This window comes from Mustela putorius, unplaced genomic scaffold, assembly GCF_011764305.1.
Source record: "Mustela putorius furo isolate JIRA1106 unplaced genomic scaffold, ASM1176430v1.1 tig00000450_pilon_pilon_pilon, whole genome shotgun sequence".
NCBI classification, from domain to species: Eukaryota; Metazoa; Chordata; class Mammalia; order Carnivora; family Mustelidae; genus Mustela; species Mustela putorius.
The window spans coordinates 24232162-24248916 of record NW_025421385.1 but is presented as its reverse complement, the minus strand read 5'-3'; the positions used below and the strand labels follow the sequence as shown (position 1 = coordinate 24248916).

Genomic DNA, 16755 nt, shown 5'->3' with positions numbered 1-16755 from the left:
TGCAAGATGCAGCCTATGTCTTACTCGTGTATAAGTCCAGACAGACAGCTCTGGCTTGATGGTATCAGGGGTCTAGGTCCTTTCTTTGTTGTGACTTTGCCATGTTCACTATGTGACTTCCAGCTTGTGGTTTGAGTTGGCTAGTCCAGCTTCTATGCTTTTACCATCACACTAATATCCAATCAGCAGGAAGGTGTACACACCAAATCTGCTTATATCTGGGGCCACGATTTGCCATGTGACCATATCTAGCTTAAGGGAAGCTAGGAAATGTGGTCATTAGCTTTAATTCTTATAACTTAATAAACCTTGATGACACTATTTCTTTTCTTTTTTTTTAAGATTCATTTTTTTATTTTAGAGAGAGATAGAGAAAGAGAGCATGAGTGGGAGGGGCAGAGGAAGAGGGAGAGAGAGAATCTCATGCAGACTCCCTGCCAAGCCCAGAGCCTAACATTGGGCTCCATCTCACGACCCTGAGATCATGACCTGAGCTGAAACCAGGAGTCAGATGCTTAACTGACCACGCCACCCAGGAGCCGCTGGTGATTCTATTTCTAAACAAAAAAGGCAAATAGTTCTTAAGAGACCATTAACAATCTTTTCTACAGAGTGAATGGTTAAGTTAGTAATATAGGCAGAATCCTGAGTATGTAGGGCTTTGATGACCAGAGCAAAGAATTTGTATTATATTATAAATATGTGTGTTAAACGTCTATTGTTGCTTTACAGATTTCTCCCCAAATGTAGAAGCTTCAATCCAACATTTATCATCTCATAGCTTCTGTGAGTTAGGAATTTGGATGCCAAATTTGGGTGGTTCTGGTTCATGCTCTTTCAGGTAAAAGGAGTCAGGACATGAGTAGGGCTACAGTTATCTGAAGGTTTGACTGAGGCTGGGGGATCTGCTCCCAGGATGGCTCATTCACATGGCTATTGGCCGAAAGCCTCAGGTCCTTGCTGGCTGTTGGCAGGGGGCTTCCTTTCCTTTCCATATGGACCTCTCCACAGGATTGTTTGAATGTCATCATGACATAGTAGTTGGCTTCCCCCAAGCAAGTGATCCAAGAAAAGAGAGAAAGAAGGAAACCACAATGCCTTTTATGTTCTAATCTTGGACATCGTACACCATCAGTTTGCCACATTCTATTTCTTAGAAGCAAGTCACTAAGGTTAGCACATAATCAAGGGAAGGAGAATCTGGCTTTATTTTTCAAGGGAGAAGCATCAAAGAATTTATGGACATATTTAAAACCATCACAGTATGATAGGAAATCACTGGAACATTTTAAGCAAAATCTGTTTTACATTTTTAAAGAACTGGTGTGGTTGCTGTGTGGAGAACGGATGATGCATGGACAAGAGTGGGAGCAGAGGACTCAACTAGGTGGTGATTACTTAGTTTTGGCAACTGATAAACGGGCCTGAGATTAGGATGGGTGCATGGAATTAGAGAGAGGTGGTGAGATTCAGGTATGTTTCAGACGGTGAGCAGACAGGGTGTGGTAAGATATTGTTGGATCTAATGTTATTGGATCTACTTCTACTGGTCTAGGATGGGGAGGAGATAAATCAAAGCTGGAACATACAGCTCTGCATACTCAATGAGCTAATTAGAAGTGTAATAATTATTTTTGTTGTTGCTTTGCAAAAGAGATCCTTATTATGCAATGGGCTCATTTCTTTATGCATACACACACTCCTCCCGTTTCGTCAGGTACCAATTCTTACAGACTCTGTTTCTGAGGCAACTCCTAGAAAGAATTCCTTCCAAGCACTACAGCACTGACATAAATAATTATTTATTTCATCTGGAACTACTGCAAACACCTCTCATGTGACTTCCTACCTCTGGTCTCTCCTTCTGCCTTTCACCTGTTATCCAGATGATCTTCCTATCTGACAGTTATGATCTCATTATCACCATATTAAAAAGGATTCAGGGGCTTCCTAGGATTCTCAGAAGAAGTCTACACTCCTTTAAGATGGTATTTGAGGCCATTGGCCATCCGGTCTTATCCTCCCTTTGGACTGTCCTCATAGCTCCCTTTAATGTATTCATTCTAGGCACCCCAAATTATTCACTCTTCTCTTACCTCTCTCTTCACTTTCACATCTTGACAACTTGCTTCATATTGTACTTTCTATCACGATGCTCTTTCTCCCAACCCTCACCTGAAAGAATCCTACTGGTCCCTGTTCAAGACCCAACTCAGATGGTTGCCATCTCTGTCCCCCTCACTCAAAATTAGTCACTCCTTTTTCTTTCTTCTCCATTTTAAAACACCTGTATCATTTATGTTTATGCTCACAGTACATAGTCGTGTGCGCGCCCTTAGGGGACTACAAAGAAAATGTTTACATGGACAGAATTTATTTCCTCCTCTTTACCCAACTTGTGCAACGGAGAGAACAAAAGGCAAACTAGCATCAGAAGTTTGGAGAATGAAATGTACATGGAATAGCAGCCCTGAGATCTGTACCCATTTACCACAGTCTATACCTAATGCACTTTATAACCACACATGGAGGCATTAATAATTCCAAGGCATTGCAAAAAATCTTCAGAATCCAAATATTTTATTAAGAATTCCAGTGACAAGGTCTGCAATAGAAAAGTTTGTAGGTCTTTTTAGAGGCTTAATCACATTTAGTTAGAAATTGAAATTAACAAGAACATTCCATTCCCTAAACATTTCAATTAGTTGATGTTTAGCATATGGGTTACCAAATTTGCCTTTTCAAAGTCTGCATTTAGAGATTGCAAATACATCTATTAGAATGAATTTCTAGGTCAGTCAGGTTTTGATTTGCCATATTTAATGTTTGCACAATTTCACCTATGTCTGACCTTTCAAAATTATTTTAACAGACCTACATTTACTACCCTAATGGAATGATTTGCTACAAAGTGGCTACAGTGGGTAGTCTGGAAGGACACTGTAACATTCCTTTGGCTGTTAAAATCCATCTGTCCTGAGGTTTGGGGAAATTCACAGAAGGTGATGTTGGGATACAGGACCTTACCTTCCTGTGAAAGCCAAAGAGTTTGAGTCTCAGTCTCCCCACACCCTGGAATTAGAAGCAGGAACCCCAATATCTGGCAGTAGACCCTCACACCCAGGTCCGTCCACCCCAAGATGAAGGATGAACCTCTCGGGCAGCTCCTGGGGAATCATGATGTCCCAATGTTGGTTTCTAGAAGGTGTTGTGCAGCAGAGCCAGAAGATCGTGGCATCTTAGATGGTCTCCCTATGCCTGGTCTCCTAAGGCCCCAGGCCTCTGCTGGTTTTCCCAGACTACTCTCCCAGCCTCTTGGGCTCTAGTAGTCCCCTTTCCTCCAATATTCTTTTTTCCCTTTAGACAGAGTTCGTTTTCATTCCTTGAAAGCAAGAATCCTTGCCATTACCATTGGTGCTGCAAGGCAGTAGACTCTGAGAGTTCTAGAATAGAGTCAGACCCACTCAGTCCCATTGGCCCTCCATTTCCTCATCTGTAAAACAGGACCCAAACCAAATATTGTGTCAACTGTGTGAGGACTGAACACAATAATCTCTGTAAAGTATTTTGTACAGTCCCTAGTGAATAAAGAAGCATTCAATAAATAGTAGCTTTTGTATTACTAAATTCTAAGCAATTGTCCATGCGTTCAGGCCACAAAACTCCACTGCTCACCACATAAAAAGAACACCCCAGTGCACTCTCCGAGTTCAGTAATGCACTTCATTTTTTCCCATGCTGGGTTTTTGTTTGGTTTTGCTTTGTTTTCCAGTTTGGGACTTCAGTGCCTTCCCAGATTGCACATCCGGGGACTTTCTTGGGGAGCAGGTCTTGCAGTCTCTGTGCCGGCATCTTCTCTCTTCTGTCTGGCCCTGCCAGCTCTCCCTTACTTCGAGGCTTTCGAAGGGAGATCAGCCGCACTAAAGACCATCCGAGTTCACAGGGAAAGGGCAAAATGGGGTCGAAGCCACAGTCCTTCTTAGCACGTGGCATAAAAATTTAGTAGCTTTAATGGACTTATTAAAACACACACACACACACACACACACACACACACAACCTATATCTCAAGACTTATTATGGAATCCTTAATTTATCTACTTAGCTTTCGATGAATTTTTTTTGCTTCCATGGAAATGTATAATGTCCTCTCATAGTTAAACTGTGGAATCTTTTCTACTCTACTTCCTCCCTCTGGGATGTAATAAAGAGACAACTTAAGGCCAAACAGCACATTGGAGACAAATTTTCTGTGAGAGAAAAATGTTTTTTACTACAGGTAATGTTTCTCAAAGGAGGTGGGTCAAAACACAGATATCAATCCTGTGTAGCCATTTACAGAATGCCATGTTTGGTTTGAAAATATTAAAATGTAGTACGTTATTTCTGAAATGTTGAGTGTTATGATATAGCTGTTTTCATTTTTATGACAGCCATGTACACATTAAAATAAAGAAGAAATTAAAATTATTTACCTAACTGCATGCACTATTTTCCCAAGAAAAGGGGGTAAAAGGGCTGAGCAGAGGGGAGAAGAGTACAATGTAGGTGTGCACGTTTATCCTCAACTGGCCACTTCCTAGTGTGACCCTGTGCTCACCCTCACTCTCCTAAGATGTGAATGGGGGACAATTATTCTCTCAACCATGGTTGGGAGAGATAAATGACATATTGTTTGCAAATTCCTGGCTCAGAGCAGGAATCAATACAATAGTTGATGATCCCCTTCTACAGGAGTGTCAGAGGTCTAACAAGTTTAAGGGCATTTGATTATTTGTCTAAAGGAAATATATTATTAAAAGTCTCCCTTAGTCTCTATATAAATGAAATAAAGAGAAGAGTTCTGATTTCATCAGTGGATATCATTGAGGAAGGCAATGACCATTGACGATAACGTGGATACCAAGTTAAGTTTTACATGTACCAGAATTGACTAACTATTGAAAGTGCTCTACGTTTAAGTTGGTCTTATTATGATATTGAAGGCCATAACCCCAAAGAAACTATTTTTATTTGGCAATACTATTTAGATGTTAAATAATTAGGCAGATAATGCCTCCTATTAACTCCAGGAGTCAGAAAACTCCATTTGTAAAAATTGCTTAAAAGCCAATTTGAGTCACAGGATAAATATCTATGTGAATTTTAAGTATCAATGTAAAAACCTTAGGTATTTGCTACTTGTAAATTTCTTTACTTCTGTATAAGTCAACTCAGTCTCTGTTTTATACAACTTCGTGCTAGGAGGCAGAAAATCTCCAGATAGCCTAAGTTGATTTGGTCTTCTTTTGTGCCCGTGCCCTGGACTTTTCTCGCTGAGCTGGCATCTAGTGGGGTGGGTGACATTTATTCCTTGGACATAGTTACCTCTCCAGCCAGCATCCTCTGAGATGGAAGTCTTCTTGGAGTCTCTAGCCCAACATTTTGTGGGGGCAGGACTACTCTGATTCTGCCGCTCTCGGAGTCACACCTGCTACGTTCTCACCCCAGGACCTTCTGCTCAGGCTTCTTCATTCCTCTGTGCTTATCCTCACTGCACTAGCCTGCTCTGTGTTGGGCTGGCTTGTTCCATAAGGCTTGCTGCTGTTTCAGGCTCTACCTTAGTAGGGGGGGGAGACACGAGTCATCTCTGCTTTCAGCCCTCCGCCTTCATATTCCCCCAAACCTAGCAAGTGTTCTGGTTGTTCCTCCCATTCCCCAGGGCACTGAACCTTGTTGGGAATCTATAGTGAGTCTCCTTCCATCACCCAGGCACCTTTGCTCCTTCTTTATTCCAACCACACAGAACTGTGATCCCTCTCCTTAAAAAAAAAAAAAAAAAAAAAAAAAAAAAAAAGATGTATTTATCTATTTGTCAGAGAGAGAGATCACAAGTAGGCAGAGAGGCAGGCAGAGGCAGAGAGAGAGAGAAGCAGGCTCCCCGCTGAGAAAGGAGCCCGATTCGGGACTTGATCCCAGGACCCCGGGATCATGACCTGAGCCGAAGGCAGCCGCTTAACTGACTGAGCCACCCAGGCGTCCCTGTGATCTCTTTTTGATTTGGAAAAACGTCCCTTGGCTTGTCTTTATATTTTCCTAAAGCTACATTTTATGGCATAAACTTTTAATCTAAATCCTTCAGGTCACTGAGTCTTAGTCATCAAAATCTTGACTCTTGAAACTAAGAAAAAGTTTTCTATCAAACTCTTTCCCTCCTTTGAATTTTACAGTTCCATTTTAAGTCTCAAAAGTCATGGGTAATGAACTCATATTTTTCTGTGAATTTATCTCATCACGTCCTTACTCAGAAGCAATGGATGCCAAATGAATGAAGTGCATAGGGTAGAAAGGAAATAACAAGTATAAACAAAACAAAGCACTTCTTCATACATCAAAATATTATCTCACTGCAAATGGAAGCTACCTTAAACCTTGAGCTAGTTTTGTCTTAGTCGTCAGGCTTAAAATGGAGAGACTGACCGTACGAATGTACAATGGCAACAGAACTCTGATCCCTAATTTTGGAAGCAACAAACCAGAGAAGCCACCATCATCCCAGAATGGTTGAGACTTGATCAATGACTTCTGGCTTTCCCATTCCTTACCATACTTCCCCCTTCCAACTCAGGACCAACTAGAGAAAGCCAAATAGGCTCCCCAGACTAATTGCATAGGATGTCCTGCTTCCTTTGGCCCACCTTCTAGTTAGCCTCCAGTTTCTCCATGCCAAAAACCTTTAATCAGAATATACCTGAAGCCTTTTATTTTCCACTATAAAGCTTTCCCACCCACATGCCTGCCTTTGAGTCTCTGCCAAATGCAGGTGATGGTGGCTGGCTTTCTTACCCTCGATAAACAGGCTTTGCTTTGTTTTCCTTTGGGTGGTCTTCATTTATTTCCACTGGCTTATTACACATAAAGCTGTTATATTCAGACATACCCATTGATAGTGGAGTTTAACTTTTTTTTTTCTTTTTTTGAGCATAGAGATGCCTGGAGCAAATAATTGCTGGACTTTGATCTCATTCTAATTCAGTGGATAGGAATTAAAAATTATAACTCCAGTAAATCTTTTCCTTGAATTGATAGGTAGTGGTATACTTGCCTCAGTAAGTACAGTTGAAATGTTCTTGAAAGTGTATATAGAGATCTCCTTTTTATAAATTAAAATTATAACATTCTAACAAATCACTATTAAAAGGGACGTCATATTGAAAATGAAGAACACTATTATTACGTAGGTGTTATTCCTCATGTGTCAGGTTTCCATAAATTGTCACTTACCTCTGTTAGTCCGTACATATAAACCTAAGGCTACTGTAAAACAACAATGAGTCTCAAAAGAGCAGATAGTACATATTTGTCCAGAGAAACTTGTGCAGTTCTATTTTTAGCTCACCTTAACAGATAATATGTGATCATAACAACAGTACTAGAAAATGTAACTTACTATTCTCATTTCACATTTGAGAAAATGAAGACTAAGGTAAGATCACTTGCTCAAGTCCTCCTTCCCTAAAGAAATGAAGCCCCTTATTGTCTTGCAAAGAACCTTGAGTTTGTTTGAAGCCACTAGCTGAGGACCTTATATACCTGTGATTTAAAAAAGACTGTCCTTCTTTTAGGAAGGTCACAGTCTTCACTTTGACACCATGGCAAAGAGGACAAGAATGTTCTTGGAACTGCAAGGAGAAAGGGGATCCCCGCTCAAGGGGGTGCCTAGCTGTGTTAACCTGGTGTTTAATGGTAGAGCTAATGATGGCCGGATGACCTCCACAGGCAAATAACGGAGCCAGGAAGAAACTTGGGCCTTCCCACGCAAAGGAAGGTTTCTTGACCCAGTGCATCCATCCACATTGCTTTTAAAATAAGATTGTGATCTCTTGCTATGGTCTACAGGTCCCATATAATCTGGCCCTGTATTCCTCTTTCCCTGCTTCTCCTACCGCTCTTTTTGTTCTCTACACTACAGACACCTTTCCATTTCTCAAATGTGCTCAGCACATCATTCTTCAGCTCCTTTAAAATTCTGACCAGAGCACGCTTGGGTGGCTCAGTCCATTGAGCTACCAGCTCTTGGTTTTGGTTCAGGTCATAGCCTCAGGGTCATGGGACCCAGCCCACGGGGCTGGCGGGCTCTACACTCAGCAGGGAGTTTGCTTGAGATTCTCTTTCTCCCTCTGCCCGCCCCCCCCCAACCCTGCTCACAGGTGCTCTCTCTCTCTCTCTCTTTCAAACAAACAAATAAATAAATAAATACATCTTTAAAGAAGAATTGTGACTAGAACACTTTTCTCCAGATTGTCAAAATCTTTGCATGGGCAGTTCCTTCCCACCTTTCCCCTTCAAAGTGAAATTTCTTTTCATAAAGATATTTTATGATTATTTTAGCAAAGCTGACCTCTGACCCTTGTAGCTTACTTAGTACATTGTTCTTTTGTCATCTATCTGTATCTAAAATTGCCTTCCCTGTTGCTTGCTTGCTTGCTTATTGTCCCCTCTCTGGGCTATAAGCTTTCTGAAATTTGGAAACTTATCTGTTATGTTTGCTGCTCGATCCCAAGCACCCAGGAGAGTGCCTAGAATATGGTAGGGCCTCAATATATATATTTGTTGAATAAATGAGTGAATAAGTCATGAATCCCAAATGAGAATATGATGACACATACGTGCCCATTCCCCAGAAAAAAATGAGCTGAATGTTTTGTATATGATTTTAGGACATTCCAAAGGTCTGGAAGCTCACCTGTAGACCCCTGGTTAAAGCCCCTGTATTATAGTTATGCTGTTGCATAATGTCCTTTTTGAAATTGACTTTGAATTTCTGTCCTCTGAAACTAAACATGAGCACAGACTTTGAAAGTATGTTTTAAGGGGTATATAACAAATCACAAGCCAATTGCTGCTCATCGGTTTTGAATAAAAAAGATCCCTGATATTTACATTGATTGATCCTAATGACCATATTTTACTCAATGAAGATGCCTTGTGGTTTATGTTAAATGCTCCCCCACATCCAGTTCTCCTCTCCAGTGGGGAATATGGGGGAATTAAATTTCCCAGCCTCCCTAGCTGTTGGGCAGGATCATATAATTAACTCTGGCCAATGGATTGGAGACAGAACTGACATATGTCACTGCAGGGCTGGAGCATTTAATTGCTGGTGAGAGCTCCTTCAGGGTTCCATCTTCTAGAGAAGTGACTATGGAAGCACATGCTGGCATGGAGGTTCAATGCCAAGTCATCACACAGGGGACAGTTGCTCTGGAGAGTGACACAGATCTTCAGGAGACTTCGTGTGAGCAAGCAGTAGAAATGTTTGTTGCTTTAAGTCCTGAGATTTTCTGATTTGCTGTTGTAGCATATTCTAACATAATCAAACACACCACTGAGTGGAGAGTGTGCTATTGAGGGGAGAAAAAAAGCTGTCATTTATAAGAATTCATTGTAAGATGTATCACAATCTCAGAGGGGTTAAAATGTAAACAGATCAATTGGGGCTTAGATTAGATAAAACACAGATTATTAAAAGGGACTCATTAAATCAGGTTACCATAGTATCAAGAAATCCATAACTAGAGTTGGACAGAAAGTTACAGACACAAAGCCCAACACTTACTAGCTTGTGACTCAATAACTTATCTTGTGTAGACCTTACTTTTCTCATTTGTGAAATGGGGATAGCAGGAACAGCTGCCTCATGAGATTCTGTCAATATTAAATGAGGTAATTCTTATCATGGGTTCAGCATAGTAACTTCTCTGCATATTTTAGTCCCTGCATTTGGTTAGACCACAGAGCTTGTTCAAGATGAGCATTATTTTCAAACAATATACAGGAAAGTCTCTTTGTAAGTGTGTTATTATGTCATACAAATCAATCAGCAAATACTTATTCATTCCTTACCAGGCAGGAAGACTGGGCCTCAGAGTTAGGTGGTCTTAGAACAAAGAAGCAGATCTCGAAGTTGAGGGCCCAAAGCACGCCATCCTGGGGCTTTCCTATCTTCTCTCTGATGTATTTTCTAGGTGAATCTGGGTAGAATGAATATCAAGAGAGGACTTGTAGAGTAAACGTCGCAAAAATATGCCCAAGGAATGTAGAAAAAAGGTCAGTCCTATACTTATCTTGGTGACTGTTGGGGGTCGTAAAGGGAATATTGAAGACTATCTCTATGTCTAGGGCCTTGAATGATGGTGGTGGTGGTGGTGGTGTGTGTGCGTGCGTGCGTGTGTGTGTGTGTGTGTATGAGCTGGCGGCTGGGGCATAATGGTAAATCATAGTAGGGAAAGAGTGGCTCTTTTGAAATGCAGGAGATTATTTCTACCTACATGGGGTTATCGTCCAACAGACTGTATAAAGTTATCTATGGAACATGATCAGACTCATGATATATCCAAATTCATAAAGCAGCAACTCTTGTTATAATTGTCATTATCTATAATACATTTGAAGAAACCTAAAACTTGACATTAATAAGCTATAACAATCATTAGTTCTGAAGTTCATTTGGGACTAAAAGTTCCCACACACATACTATATGAGCCTTCATTCTCTCACTTGAAGATAAGCATCGTGGATTCTAAGAAAATATTCTCAACCTCAGTTTTCTGGAGGACACAGGACTGTGAAAGAACAGGTAGCTGATTAATATCACTACTTTTATTAAATGGGCCATTGCAGAAGAAGAAACTTTTTTTAAAGGAAATATAGCTGCCTCTTAATATAACTTTGGGCTACAGTTCACCTTTTCTGTTTATTCTTAACTTGTGAAACTGTATCTTAGGACTTTGGGTATATAACTTGTTATTTAATACAAGTGAACAACAGTGAATCGATTGTAATGCTTCTGGCACTAAAGGAAACTGAGGGGACTTAAATATGTTTTCAGAAGACAAAAAGCTTCCCTTTGTGTATACTTTACAACATATGTTCCCACCGTTTTAGAATATTTAAAAGTAAAAAAAAAAATAAAAGTTTCTGACTACTTATTAAAGACCAAGAGGACAAAACAGAGAAAACAAACTACCTCCAGCTCACGTATTATCAGATGTTTTGGATGAAATTCAGATTGAAAAACCAAAAAGACCCGCTCTCCTTCTCTCCCTACTGGCAACAGCATCAGGAAGCTCTATACCCACTTTCACACCTTGGGAAATGTTGTTATTGTTCTACGAAAGGGGGAGGCGGGAAGTAGTGCATTATTGCGAACAGGTTTGGGCTCTTCTCCTCATTCTTGTTGCCAGGGTCGTTGTAGGTCGTTTGTGGGCTACTACTGGCTTCAAGACTTCCCAGAAGACTTGGGCTCACACCTGTGTATCCTGGGTACGCTCCCAGAGGTTGCTGGAAAAACCTTGAACAAATTGATGCCTGTACGGCAGAGCACTCCCTAAAAACTCTGCAATCCACCTCTCTTGAGTTTTTCTGCCCCAGATAACCACCCCAGGATCTTAAACATTTTTTTTCCGGGCAAATGTTTTGCTTGGACCCCTTGCAGGAGCAGATTCTGACTCTGCCTCTCTCACTCTGGCCTCCTGGTTCGCCTGGGATCCAGGGAGCCACGCAGAGCAGGGTGCGGCTCTCCCGCACCTCCCTCCACACAGGGAAGAGAAGAGGCGACGGGAGGTACTCAGCTTTCTTGGACACACTCCCAAGCATTTGTATTTTGGCATTTACGACCCAAAATAATGCTAAGATGCAAAACAGCCACCGTAGAAGTGCTTAGCCCTCCCGAGTAGCTCCCAAATATCTCTAATTTGACGTTCTAGAAACAAAACAGTGCTAAAATGCAAATTAGGCAACGTGATACCCAGAATGAGCCTCGTTTGACAGGCCAAAAAGATTTTAATGGAAAGCTGACTCATATTCCCCAAACCGATTCATTCAATCTTTAAGTACTTAAAACATTGTGTAATTTTAAGTTCCACCACTGTTATAATGAACACTCCATAATAACAAGCAGTGGAACAATGGACACCCCCATATCGCATTGTGTCAGGTAATTACGAAGTGTGGCGGCGCGGGAAAGCGAAGAGGGGAACGTCAATGTGCCCCCTGCAGCGCGTAGGAGCGGTCGGGGCTGCGTATCTCACGGAAGCCTCATCAAATCGCTCCCACCAATGCCTCCACCCAGAGAGCGACAAATGCAATCCGAGCTTGATTGGCCCCAGGCGTGGACCGAGAGGGCCAAAGCGGAGGCGCGAGAGCTCAGGGGGAGCGATCACGGCTGCGGGAGAGCAGCCGGGCGCAGGGAAGTCACGGAGAAGTGTCGCCGGGCGGTGTAGGGAGGGTCCCGTCGGGCGGGGCGAGGGCAACCAGCACCCGGACCACGGAATCCTACGCGGGACCCTGCGCTCCCAGCAGCATCCAATGCTTTGGAGGTTAAACCCAGGGCACTGGGACAAGGGTGCGCGCGGGGTCACAGGGTAAAGCTGTTACCTTGTAGTGAGACACGTGTGTGTGTGTGTGTGTGAGAGAGAGAGAGAGAGAAAGAGCGAGAGCGAACTGGAGGGAAAAGAAAGAAGAAAGAACAGGGGGCTGAGGGCTGAGGTGTCCTACTTCTAAGTGGTTCATTGAGAGGCAAAAGCGGTCTTGCCAGCGCAGTCGTAGCCCGCGCCGCGTTGGGAACCCGCGGAGCTGGCACAGGGACCTCTCCAGGAGGCCTCCTGCCTCCGCGCGCCCTGAGGGGCCCCCCGGAGAGGACACTGTCCTGGCAACTGCGGGGGGAAGTCCGGGCAGTGGTCTCCTTCCCCCCAAGACCCCGGCGCTCGGATCCGCAGGCGGCTAGCGCGGTCAGCCTTCCCCGAGGGAAAGCAAAGCGGCCCTTTTGCAACTCGACCTCGGGTCCCCGTGCCCTCCCACCGCCCACCTTCCTCCCTTCACCCCCATTCATTTTTTTTTTTTCCTTAGCAGCGTTTAGGACGGGCTCAAAAGCTAACTCCAGACCCACGCGAGCCCACATCACGGAGCTAAGGAGAACAGCTGGGGTCGGGGCGGCCCCGGGGCCCGTCTCGCCGAGGTGGCAGCCGCGTCCCGCCGGTGCCCGCCGCGGATGAGCAAGCGGCCGCGAGCAGCCCCCGAAGCCGCGCAGCATCCGCGTATTCAGTGACGGTGGAAGCCACGCCCGCTCGGGAGCCGGGGGCCGTCCTAGCCCCCCCACCTTTCCCCCTCCCTCCCGCCCCCTCCTCCCCGCGCCGGCCCCCGGCCCGCCCCCGGCTCGGCTCGCGGGAGGCGCTGGGCGCCGGGGCTGGCGCGCTCTCCCGGGCGCACACACTCATCCACGCACGCACGCCCAGAGCAGCTCTCTCCGCGCCCGGCCCTCGTTCCGCTCGCCCATGCAGACGGACAGAGCGACGGAAGATGGCTGACGACTCCACGGGGCACCGAGGATGCAGCCCGGCGGCGGCGGCGGCGGCGGGAGCGGCAGAGGCAGCGGCGGCGGCAGGGGCAGCGGCGGCGGCGGCGGCGCTGGCGGCGGCGGCGGCAGCGGGAGCAGGAGCGGCGGCGGCGGCGGCATCCCCGAGACTCCTCGAGCTACCTTTCCCTCTGACAGCCACTGACGTTCTCGGCCGCTAGAAGAGACCCCGCTTCTCCGGCGCCCGCCTGCCCTCCCCCCTCCCAGCCCCAGCCCCAGCCCCAGCCCCAGCCCCGCCAGCACCGCTACCTCCGCCAGCATTGCCACCATCAGCACCACCTCCACCACCACCACCAACACCACCACCACCACCACCACCACCACCACCACCACCGCCGGCGGCGGCAGCAGCCATTTCATCTCCACAGAAACCAGACACAAAAACATGGCAGAAATGGAGAAAGAAGGGAGACCTCCGGAAAATAAAAGGAGCAGGAAACCGGCTCACCCAGTGAAAAGGGAGATCAATGAGGAAATGAAGGTATTTTTGGACTTCGGGGCTGGAGAGACTGAGCTCTTTCTTCCGCTCGCTCCCTTTGGGCCGTTGTATGGATTTGGGGGGTACGGGGAGCGCTTGTCAGTTTCTGTAGGATGCCCAGAAAGCCTCAGCTCCTCCTCCAGGTGCAAAACCGAGGCCAACTCGCGGGCTGCATCCCCGAGATTTGCCTGCCTCCGATTTGATGGGGGGTGGGGGGCGCCCGGGAAACCACATACTATTTAACCTTATAAACCCCAGGTTGGCACAGGCGCGTTTCAGTGGGAGGGGACCGGGGGCCCCAGTGGCGGGTGGACCTGGTGAAGAGGCTTTCCTAGTCGGCGGTGTAGTTTTACCCCTTTTCTTCGGGAACCATTTCTCGGATCGCTCCAAAGTTAAGGAGCTGCCGGGCCGAGGAACCCCGGGAGCGCTCGATTGCTCCCTGCCCTTCAGTTCATCTCCCCGCTCCTCGATCCCGCTTCCCCCCAACTAGCCAGCCGCGGTGGTGTAAAGAGGCTGTCAGTGCCGCGGCAAGTGCGGCCCCGGCGGCATGGGTCTGGGTACCGTGTTGACGGCCGGCTCGCCTCGCCCGCCCCTGTCCGCTCCTCTCACTCGGCTGCCTCCGCCTCCCGCTCCCCTTTGCGTGCTCCGCTTCCCAGTTTAGCAGACCTGGGCTAGCCCGGCTGAAAGATAACTGTCTGAGGGGCGGCCTTCCAGAGCGCCTGCCCATTGTTCGGAAAGGCCAGCCGGGAGTCCTGTCGGCGAGGCCGGGCTCCCCGCCAGGCCAGCGGTGCTCCAGAGGTGGTGAGCGCAGCCGCCTGGCGCTCCAGCTGTTCGCGTTGGAGCGATTGCACAAGATCACCGCTCAGCTCCGGACCCCCCCCCCCTTATTTTCCATGAAGTTGAAGGTTTTGCCCGGCGAGGGTTTTATTCTGTGTTGATTTCACGAGTCTCTCTGGATTTCAAAAAATATATATATATTTTTCTTTTTGTGAATTACAAGCAAGTAGCAGTTTTCAGGGGGACTTTAGTTTTCATTCCGCAGCGGTCCTGATGTTCACCGTCTTCTGCATAGAATTCTAAACACTGCCAACTGACTTTGTCAGGTTGGCGAAGTTTGTGTTTAAAAGACAGACTGGATGAAAATGGCATGCAACTAAATAAAATTTATCGCGTTTTGACGCTTTCTTGGTTAGAACATATTCTGTGAGAGTGCCTTCTGAGAAGCCCGTTTAGAAAGGGGCACATGGATAAGACTTGCTGTATGAATACCTAGGTGCCTATGTTTAGCAATTTCAATTTGGAGATTTGAGTTTTTATTTCTGGGTGAGGAACTTTGTGTCTGAAACCATGAGGGGCAGCCTCAATCGGTCCAAAGAGAGTTTAGGAAGATTTGCCTTGGAAATCAATGCCATTCCTTCTGATGGAAACCACCATTGAATTCAGTGATAGTTTTTAAAAAGAGAAACCAGTAGGAGTTGTCTAACAATGGGGGTGGAATTCAAACAGTCTACAAAAACCATTCTTTCTCACCCTTCCCTCCTGTCTTGCATTTCCAGATTACTTTTCCAGTTCATTTTAAATATGGGGTGAGGGAAGAGGAGAGAAGTGAAGCCACTAGGAAATCAGTGTGCGCTGGCCCTTTAAAACACTGCCTAATGTGATCTATATGGATGGCAGCTTTTAAGTTTCATAGGTTCTAGAATTACAAATTAGCTAATTTTAATCAAAACATGTGAAATGTTATCCCGGCTGGATATAAAGGCTGACTGTGCTCAATGCTTGGGGCTCGCGTTGTTGACTTTGGCTGCGGGCGCACTCCGTGGTTTGGGAGATAGTTGTCCTTCTACAGTATAACAGATGTTTGTCTGAACTGGTGAGGAAGAAACAAAAACAACATTGTGTGAAGGGGAAAAATTACACAATTTTTAGCCAATGCTGCAGGACTAAGTATGGTATTAACCTCCGTGCACAGAATTTCCTCTTTTTTAAAAATGTTATTTTTCTTCCAAATCACCATCTACTATTTGAAGTTGTCCTCACTGTTTCTGCGCAGAGCAGCATTAAGTAAGAAGTTTTACGCAGCAAATAATTCAGTTGCCTGTAGGATTGGCATTTTCTGTCTGGTTTGGACCCATGTGTGAGAGAACCCGGCGGAAATTGTCAGTCATGTCAGTGCACACCATGCCAACAGGCATGAATTCCCATTTCCAGTGGAATTGTTTTGTAGGTATTCCTCTAAGAGAAGAGCCCCCAAAGTCTTCATTTGAAAAGTATTTTCTCAAAGTCAAACCGTGAAAGGGTTAGTTTGAACTTATTAATATTTTTCTGCTTTTAATATTACCAACCGCATCAATAACCCCCCCCCCCCTTCAGCGTCATCTTACTATTACCCCTCCTTGTCCCCAAACCCACAGTGTAGAGTAACATAACAAGTTGGTTGCCCTGTATAAAAATATGTGCAACAAAATGTCACCGAGAACACAATGTGGCCTTGTGCAGCTTCATATCGGTGCTGCTGGAGCTGCCTGACTGTGTTTGCCTTCATCTGAACGGCTTTCATCTGGACCAGTGTAAACTAAACCCTGGTAAGTAATCACTGCCCGGCAGAAAGAAAGGAATGTATACAGCTAGCACGGCCTAAGCTGTAAAAACGGAAACCTGAGCCCCCACCGAGGATCACATATCAAGGCTTGAAGGTAGGGGAAATGAAAGGGGGACAGAGGAGAGAGCGAATGGAAAAGTCAGCCTGGGAAGTGGAGGGTCAGGAGGAGGCCCCCCTTAGGGAGATTTGGCTCAGGGATTAGGGAATTTTATCATGGTGTACAGTGACCTACTCGGGTTTCAACACCGGGTGGATCAAGTTGCTTCTCTGTGAGCTGAAAGA

At 45.4% G+C, this 16755-nt stretch overlaps 1 protein-coding gene across 2 annotated transcripts in view; it reads left to right on the top strand.

Moving 5' to 3' along the window:
- The first annotated feature begins 13169 nt into the window (after positions 1 to 13169).
- LOC101671634 (sine oculis binding protein homolog) overlaps positions 13170 to 16755 on the top strand; it is a 164015-nt gene continuing 160429 nt past the window's right edge. For both annotated transcript variants that reach the window (XM_045080247.1, XM_045080246.1), the window contains exon 1: positions 13170 to 13874. In XM_045080247.1, the coding sequence (XP_044936182.1) occupies positions 13779 to 13874 (96 nt within the window). In that variant the 5' untranslated portion in view covers positions 13170 to 13778. The remainder of the gene's footprint in view (positions 13875 to 16755) is intronic.